This window comes from Sebastes fasciatus, chromosome 15, assembly GCF_043250625.1.
Source record: "Sebastes fasciatus isolate fSebFas1 chromosome 15, fSebFas1.pri, whole genome shotgun sequence".
NCBI lineage: Eukaryota > Metazoa > Chordata > Actinopteri > Perciformes > Sebastidae > Sebastes > Sebastes fasciatus.
The window spans coordinates 10,066,284-10,075,839 of NC_133809.1; the positions used below are offsets into that span (position 1 = coordinate 10,066,284).

At 38.6% G+C, this 9,556-nt stretch overlaps 1 protein-coding gene across 8 annotated transcripts; it reads right to left on the reverse strand.

Annotated features, from left to right (window-relative positions):
* Positions 1 to 2,882: 2,882 nt before the first annotated feature.
* spmap2 (sperm microtubule associated protein 2) lies at positions 2,883 to 9,484 on the reverse strand. 8 transcript variants are annotated; one of them, XM_074660500.1, is made up of 8 exons: positions 8,697 to 9,484; positions 8,309 to 8,374; positions 7,559 to 7,634; positions 7,410 to 7,471; positions 7,250 to 7,307; positions 4,948 to 5,074; positions 3,284 to 3,443; positions 2,883 to 3,208 (listed from the first exon to the last, which is right to left on the reverse strand). In XM_074660500.1, exons 3-8 carry the CDS (start codon positions 7,618 to 7,620, stop codon positions 2,964 to 2,966), a joined length of 714 nt encoding a protein of 237 aa, XP_074516601.1. In that variant the 5' UTR covers positions 7,621 to 7,634; positions 8,309 to 8,374; positions 8,697 to 9,484; the 3' UTR covers positions 2,883 to 2,963. The 8 variants fall into 8 exon arrangements, with proteins under 8 accessions (XP_074516601.1, XP_074516599.1, XP_074516597.1 ...); XM_074660498.1 differs by having other exon boundaries at positions 7,559 to 7,651; XM_074660496.1 differs by having other exon boundaries at positions 7,559 to 7,654.
* Between the last annotated feature and the right edge of the window lie 72 nt (positions 9,485 to 9,556).

A 9,556-nucleotide genomic window follows, 5' to 3' on the forward strand; every position in this document is an offset into this window, starting at 1 on the left:
ACAACAGCTGTCAGTGTGTCAGTGTGCTGACTTGACTATGACTTGCCCCAAACTGCATGTGATTATCATAAAGTGTGCATGTCTGTAAAGGGGAGACTTGTGGGTACCCATTGAATAGGAGCCAAATACTTTATTACAGGTCCCATATTATGCTCATTTTCAGGTTCATACTTGTATTTTGTGTTTCTACTAGAACATGTTTACATGCTGTAATGTTAAAAAAAACAACTTTATTTTCCTCATACTTTCAGCCTGAATATGCCTGTATTTACTCTCTGTCTGAAACGCTCCGATTTAGGCATTTTAATGGAATTGCCACAGAATTGCGTTGCCTGGCAACAGCTTGGGTCCATGTGTACTTCCTGTCAGCTGATGACATTCACATACACTGCAACCAGGAATAAACTGGGACACATTTAGAATGTTTACGTTTAAAACCGTGTAATGGTCTAAATTTTGAATATTTGTGACATCACAAATGGACAGAAATCCTAACGGCTTGTTTCAAACGCACAATTTCTGAATACGAGCTGTGTGCATTTCTCTGTATATTGAGTATTTTGATAGTTTAACAGTATTTACATATCACTTAAACCTGCTTTATAATATAAAAGACCTGAAAATCTCACTTTTTACAATATGGGACCTTTAAAAGGGAGATTTTTATGTATTTAATACTCTTATCAACATGGGAGTGGGCAAATATGCTGCTTCATGCAAATGTATGTGTAGGAGCCAAATACTTTATTAAAGAATATGGTGAATTCTATTTTTGCTGCCCCATTAGATATTCAGTTTACTACATTATTTATGCTTGAGTAAGTAATAAATGAGTTTATCATTATATTTATTACATGGCGTTGTTGAATACTCGATTCTGATTGGTTAATCTTGGCGTTCTACAGTCTGCTATTTCTTTATAGCAGACTTTTGCTATGTATAGCAGACCGTTGCTATGTATAGCAGACCGTTGCTATGTATAGCAGACCGTTGCTATGGGCGCAGCACTGATGTCGGAGTCTGGCGGACCGTTTTTGTGTCAAAATATAGATTTCTTCAGTAAGTAGCCGTGTCACAAGCGGGATAATGTGCAGCTAGAGGGTCATTGTTGTGAAAGAATCCCCTTTCACAACAAAGAATCTTGATTCATATTTAATCAGCGCTGCCTAGTTTGACCGTTTGATCGGAGTTCATGAGCTTTGTGAGCAGAGATTGGCAGCTGCTTTAAAGACAGCTCGGCTCTGATTGGTTGTTTTCCTTCGGCGCTGTGAAATCTGTGAAAATGTCATTAGGAGCATAGGAGGAGGCAGAGGAACATGATTTTTTTTCCACACATTATAATCTGTCTCATACACTTCTGTCAGTTTTATAAAAATAACTTATATTTTATCATATTTTCTCCAAATTACCAACTTTAGCCTTAATCTGGATTTACGATCATGTTACAAAAATCATCTTAAAATGACATACCTGTATTTTTTATCTGTACAAAATCTGTTATGGTTCATTTAACCTTTTGAAATGTATTATTTATATTCCAACGTTTCTCTGCGGAGCCGCTCATTAATGAGTCAATTGTCGCACATCCTTGACTTTTTTAATTTTTAGTAATTGTTAATAAAGGATGTGCTGCAGAATGTCTCAAAGCAATTTCCTCTGCGGTTAACAATATCTCCCTTCCTGTTTGTTTTATTTCATGGTCTAACAATGACGTTCCTGCAATTAGGAAGCTCGTCTTGTTTACTAATTAAAAATGCATTACACACATACACTGGTGTGTGTGATGCATTAATCACGGCATACAACGGATTTGAAACCAGTGATACTCTTACCAACTTCACTCTTGGTATGTGGCTTAATATCAGCTTTATCCTAAAAATGTCGCAGAAGAAGTAGAAATTGGAGTTTTCAGTAGGTCCAGTGCAGCCCCTTCACACAGAAAGGCGTATGCATGAATGCCACGATAATGCGCAAGGCACTTAGCTTGCAATACGGTTCGCCTTTCTTGATTTTGACGCATCATTTCTACGCCATGTAGTCTGTAACGAGTCCAATGCAAACACATCCGCGTAAATATGCTACGCACGTAACATACACTAAAAAGCGAGAAAGAAACCTTATGGCGGGCGGGTGGAGACGTGTATGGGTCCAACAAACACACGTCTTTTAACCAGGAGACCCGTATTCGAGACATTCGAGTGTTTCGTTTTGCAAGTTACGTAAGTGATGTTTGTCACGTGTTGTTCAGTGACGTTTGTGGCGTGTTTTCCGTAGTTATGTCACGTTGTCTTTGTACGTATTTTACGTACTTTTTAGGTTTTTCCTAAACTTAACTAAGTGGTTTTATTGCCTGAACCTAACAGAGGACGTTACTGTAGTTTCGTAGCGTGACATGCGTGACAAATGACACGCGAAAAGCCTAAAATGCGTCCTCATGAAACACAGAATGTCCATGCAATGTTGTGCTATTTACATGCCTTCTAGTGAGACTGGGTCAAGAGTATAGAGGCAAAGAGACAAAACTGTGGTGTTTTTTTGTTTTGTTTTTTCACAACATTCGCTGCCGCCACTTTGGAAATTTTGAAAATGCGTACAATAGAATAGAAATAATTTTGTTTTACTTTTGTACAGCACTTTTTACGTTTTGCTGGCGTCCAGTAGTCGCTTTCAGTAGAAAAAGGGCGGAAGCGCTGCTATGTTGCTGGGCGCTGATGTTGCAATGGAACGAACAATTGCCTTTTACTTCTTGGCAATATACTGTACGTTCTTTGACCGGGTTGTCCAGTGAATCAAGGGTGGTAAAGTAAACCAGGTCTGCTGCTGTACTGTTCTATACATGTGTATATTTGTGTATATTTGTGTAACAGAGCAAATAAGAGGCCTTTGTCACGATTTTACATGAAAACAACTTTTATTACAATGAGGAAAAAGGAGAACAATCACTACTTCCCCAGGGACCAACCTCATCTCTCTGAGCTGCACTTGCGAGGCAGAGGAAGACAGAGCTGTTGTATCCGAGTTGAGGGGCTGGCGGAGCGGGCTGCCCGGCTAACTACGTACGGGTCGTATCCCTCAAACAGAGCCTTCCTCTCTTTGGGTCTGGACAGCTCAAGAAGTCTCTGACCGGCTACGTAGTTTCTCGCCGCTCTGGAGACGGGCCAGCACTCCGAGCGCAACCCCTCGAACTTGGGGTGGTTGTGTTTAGGGGCTGAGAAGATAAAAGTATTCATGTTAAATAGCAAGTAACACAATGCCACGATAGAGCCAAAATTGACAGACTTACTAGCAAGTAGCTCTATGTGTGCCGATGCCTTGCAGGGTATGTGGGTCATGGGTATAGGTTTAGATTTGAGGCCAGAGCCCTCCAGAACTGGCCTTCTTTTTGGTTGAGCAAGCTGGCAAATTTGTGAAGTGGCGACTGCCGTCTGCGTCCCTCTGTTCAGCTATAATCACATTTCAGGTCATGAAGATAAGATAAGATAAAATAAGATAATCCTTTATTAGTCTTACAGTGGGAAATTTGCAGGATTACAGCAGCACAGGGGGACACTGCAAACAAGAGGCATCAGTAAAAAACAAAACAAGATCTAATAAATAAGCAAGTGAACAATAAAGATATAGTAAACAGTAAAAAAAGAGATACAAATAAAAACAAGATATAAAAAATAGACTGAAATATGATATGAAATATGAACGAGATTATATTATTATGGTTTTATAGATATAGATTATATTAGATTATAACACACAAACACAAAAAGGTACACTATTAGACATGAGCTGTTCGGAATATATCAAACAAATGAAACTTCACTCAATCTTAAGCCTCCCATTTTTAGCCATGCAAGCAGACTGATCTCATAAAATGGCAAAGTCGGTCTGTCAACAACTACTGGATTAATTGGACGGCATTATAAATGAGCTGTTTATGCTCAAAGCAGTCTCAAGAAAAGTTAAACCACAGATCATAGTTTTGTTGTCAGAGTTCATCCTATTTTAGTAAGGTACAACAATTTATTAGACTCATGCTACATATTCCTTGTGTCAATTTAAATAGAGATTATCCTTAAAAGGGACAGTGTGTTGGATTTGGTGGCATCTAGTGGTGAGGTTGCAGATTGCAACCGTCTGAGTCCCCCTCCGCTCACTCCTCCCTTTTCAAGACTAAAGTAGCGTGAGCCGCCGTATGTAAAACTGCTGTAACGCCGTTCGCCTCGCTCAGAGGTCATCCTTACCATAATAACACTAATTTAGGAGCAACGGCAGTCAGACGGCGGCTGGCGGTACCACGGTTTCACAAGCGTGTCAGAGAACTACGGTGGCCTTCAGGTAACGTAAAAACGTGAATGACTCTCTCTAGAGCCAGGGTTTGGTTTGTCCGTTCTGGGCTACTGTAGAAACATGGCAGAGCAACATGGCAGACTCAGTGAAGAGGACCCGCTCCCTATGTAGATCATGTAGGCTCATTAGCTAAGGAAAAAACAATTCTCAGTTTCAGGTGATTATACACTAATGAAAACATAGTTATGAATATTATATTCCATTTCTGCTAATAGATCCCCCAAAATGCTACTCACTGTTCCTTTAAATATGTCTTAATATTGAAGCTTGTTTTCCAGCATTTAGATATCTCAAAGTTAAATGTGAAACTTTTAAGATGTATTTATCGCTAAAAGGAAATGAACAAAACCAACAAAATAGCTGCTATCACTTGCACACTCAGGATATTGTAAAACCAGTGAAACCACAGATGGCAAAGCGACAAAAAACATCCTGCACCAATAAACGACAGACTAAGACAGACTCAAAGGCAACCTTCAAGTCCTTTAAGTGCAATTGTTAGACTTTCTAAATACCTGACAACCTGGCCTGTGGAGTTTAAAAGACATATTCATGGCATATTTGCAAAGCTGCTAGGTACCTCAGGAAATGGTGTGTGTTACTCACACGGGCAAGCAGCGGGCGGTCCGGCTGCCAGCCAGCTGCAGGGGCCCGAGGTTGAGCCAGACTACACAGCCGATCGGACGGGACGGCTCTGAGAGCCCATTCACTCACCTCCCATATGGGAGAAGGTCTGAGGAAGGACAAGTAGAGAGGAGGAGAGGATAGCAGAGGAGGTAGAGGACAAGAAGAGAGGAAGAGAGTTAATGAGAGCATGAATGAGAGAGGAGGACACAGAATGTGATAAGGAGGAGCATTGGATGTGAGTAGGAGAGGAAAAGGTGACTAAGATAAAAGAGGAAGATGAGGAAAGATGAAGGAGGGCTGAAGAGCAAAAGACACAAGACCAGAAATGTGTATTGTATCTCACATGTACGAGAACAAACGAGACAGGAACCTGCTCATAAATATGTTGCTCCATAGCACTACTAGTGGTCAAAAACTCCACATAGTTCCTTTTAACGTGCTGAATTTTCTTTGTTTTGGTCTGTTGACAACAACAATATATCCATGAAATTAAACTTAATCAAGCCTGATAAAGTCCTGAAAATGTCTGAAATTCAATGTCTGACATTAACAAAAGTAAAGCAGAAAAAAGGTCCGCACACTGTAGCTCCCTTGAGTGCAATTTATTGGCACATCTTAAAGTAGTGACGTTTCAAGCAGATGCTCTTCTTCAGACTTAAATAATAATAATTATGCACAGAGATGCCATCTTTAAATACAGGTTTATAGTTTTATATTTTAAGATGGTTTCTCTTTGCCTGTTTATTAAGTCTGAAGAAGAGCATCTGCTCGAAATGTCACTGCTTTAAGATGTGCCAATGAATTGCACTACAGGGAGCTACAGTGTGCGGGCCTTTTTTTATATATTTCATTTCTGTCTTCTATTGGCCTACTACGGCTTTGGATGTGCGCGACCACCTTACATTGTCTGACTTTAACAAATGCCAGTACATGTCGTATAAAAGCTCATATTTAAATAATGGGAGAATCTCAAATAATAGCAGGGGTCCAGCTAGAACAACTAAAGGCCGGCTAAAATAATATTGAGGGGTTGATAATTACCTGTAGTCTACTACAGCAGCTCACATAGTAAATTTAACATAATCTACATTTCCACAGCACTTATTCCATCAGTACAACAGAGTCACGGTATAGAGTGCTACAGGAATGAGTCCTAAAACCAAGGCCTATTGAAAGAGGCTGGGTCACTCGTTATCAACGCGTCATATCTTTGGGGGTTAAACACATTCGCAGTAAAAATCTGGTCTGCCCTCGCCAAAATTGAGCCAATCGCAACGCACGACCGCAGCTTCAGTTACACTGTGCATGTTTTATACCCCATACCCCAAGACCTAGTCCGCCCGTGACCCAGCCTCCTTTCCGAAGGCCTTGCCTAAAACCCGGAAATGAGTTAGCATTTTAGCACTTCCGGTTCACTCGTCTCAAAGTCAATGGCTTTATTGAATGGGTTTTTGGTTAGATGCCTGAAATAAGGTCTGTGGTTAACACAAGTTTAAGAGATTTTAACGTTTTATTCTACGATATAAAGTACGTCAGTATATATCCCACTTGTTTAAAAAGGAGGCTGCTAACAAGTGGCTAAATGAGATTACTAAACGTCATCACACCTACTCGTCCACCTTTACAGCCTCGTTGTGTATACTAATTTTAGCTTTTTACTTCTGGCGATTGCATTCACGCTTAAAAAAATCATAAAAGTGTTGTTCATTTGTGGATATTATCTTGCTGAACAAAACATGTAAGTATCATAAATGTTTGTTTGCCACAGAGCTTATTTTCTGCAATAATCCAAAACCCAATGGAGAAATCCCATTGGCTTTTTGTTGAGGGAACAGGGCGATTCTAACTTCCGAGTTGGCCTACAAAAATATGTCATCCCCGCATTATTCTATACTAGTTTCTCCTGAGCAAAACCCAACACTTACTGATGTTTTTTTTCCATTAAAAGCCTATCTTAAATGGGAGGTGTTGAGTTTCATTCACGGTACCTTGTTCGGGAAAAAGGCAAAGTGGAACACCTGACATCACCCTTACTGTACTGATGGAATTAATGCTATGTATGTACATAATACTGAATTTATTTTTTTAAAAAACAACAAATAAACTATTTGAGAATTATAATATTATAGGCTGGGTACTAAAGAACTAGAAAACTGAATAATAATCACTAAACGCAGATAAGGCAAAAAAGACACAACAACTAGAAATCCCTCATGCATTAGTAGTTAGTTTGGCATTAATAGTATTATGCATTAGTAATAGTAGAACTTTATATATTTACATGACTTGAGTGTAGAACTTTTTACTTCTGCATAGCTCCGACCAGCGAGGGGTTAACTCTACAAAGATAAACAAAGTATGCACAGCATCACAATAAAGCAGTACAGGGCTTTTTTTTGTAAATATAAGGAAGCACTGTGGGGAGACAGTGAGAGATGTACCAGTTTTGGTTGTGCATCTAGTCTTCTCTGGTGGCAGCTGATCCAGCCAGTAAACAGAACGACTAGGAAATAAAAAAAAGAGGACTCATCAGAGAGAGAGAGAGAGAGAGAGGAGACATAGAGAGACAGAGGGGCTCAGTCAGGCCTACCAGTCTGGATATCGGAGTCGGTTGGGTTTGGGTTGAGCTAGCTTCTGCGTCCGAGTTGCCATGGAAACAGGTGAAGCTGATGTGGGGAAACAGCTGCTGTAATTTATCACATATCACAATGTTATTGACATTCACAAACAGGACAGTAACCAGAATGTTCTGTAACATACAGCGCGTGCAAAACAAAACAAAAAACATTGCAGCTGGTTTTCAGAGTGGATTATCATTTATATTGCATATTAACATATTGATTATATTTAATGAATGGTAACTGCAGTCCGAGGTGGGGGTGGAGATGGGGTAGACGAGGGGAGAGTGCGAGGCTGGTTATGGGTTAGAGGTCTTGTGTTTTTGCTTGACATTTTGTAGATTAAGTTATACAAGTAATACTATTTTTTTCATTATAATTGTTGCCATGATTTATATTATTCTATTGTGTATATAATAATATACACACATTTTGTTATTCAGCATTATTAATTATTTTTTAATTTATTTTTGGAGAATGTTCTTCTTGTGCCTTTTGACATTATGTTTGTTTATATAGAAAAAAAAAAGCATGGTAATACTATGTTTTGATTATATTTAATTCTATTAATGAGGGAGAAGGAGTAGATGTAATTTGGATTTCTTTAGGTAGTTGAATCTTCTTTGAGGAAAACCCCATATCAAACACAGATTTTCATTCAAAGCAGACTATCTATATATCCCATGTTTTGTGACATGTCTTTAATCATTTAAGTAATTTACCACGCAAAAAGATTGTGAGGGTTAGTTCCTTTTCTCTGGTCGATGTCAGTGTGTTTGGGTTTTGGACTGTTGGACAGACAAAATAAGACATTTTGAAGAGGTTACCAACTGTGATGTGATTTCCTGTCATTTTATAAACAATCAATGGATTAATTTATAGTGAAAATAATCATTAGTTACAGCCTTGATTTGACTAAAACGTTCCAATGTACCACACTCAGGTAGTACATAGAAAAAGGGCTTTAGACCCATAAAAACATTGTTTTATTGTCCATTTAATTATCTCTAAATATAAGCAACACCATCCTATGAAGAGAAGGAACCAACCACACAATTAGCTGATAACATTTAACCTTTAACTATAACGGTATTGTTTCAGTTGCCTTACCTGTCCTGTACCTCGTTCTCTCTCTTGGTGACACCGACACCTGCTGGTTGCTAGGGGATCAGATGGCGCTGCTGGGGTACAGTACACCGAAGATCGTCTATGAACAGGGAGAGACAGGATGGCCAACTCTGCATTCCAGGTCTCGTTTACCCTGTCTACAAAGTGGTTTCTGGAAAGAGGAGCAGAGTGAACCCTCTCTTTTACTCCTCTCTCAGTTGACAATGACACTCATCTAGGGAAATGTTGGCTAAAATATTAGTAATATACAGTATATATAATACTATAGTCATTCATTATACTTTACAGGGCAATAAAAGCAAAACAAATCAAACATTAAGACAAATATGAAAAGGAGAGATGAAAATCTTTAAGATTTACACTTATATTATTACTTTTTTATCTCTTAAATATGACTTGTTTAATGGATTTTAGTTACTGTTATTCTGTTTTTACTGTAAATTACTTTGTTTTAAAAGGTGATATTTAAATAAAGTTATTGCTTTCCTCAGATTTAAGAAAATAATAATAAAGAAAATAAACCAAAGGTAGTTTCCATCAATAACAAATAACAAAAGAAGATGTTTCATCTATAATAGACAATATCATTCTGTGGTTGTAAACATAACATTTTCAGCTAGCGTCTTGACTAGTTGTTATTTATTACATACATTTTTCATCGAGGCCATACAAGAGAGCTTGATAACATGCATGCTCAAGCTGAGGAGATAAACCTCAGTCTAATTAATCCCTAACTGCAGTGACAGTACAGGAAAAAAAAGACCGCAAATAAATAACCGAAAATCTTCAATTTAAACACAACAATCTGTTTATGTGACCTGTATTATGAAGCCCAATATATG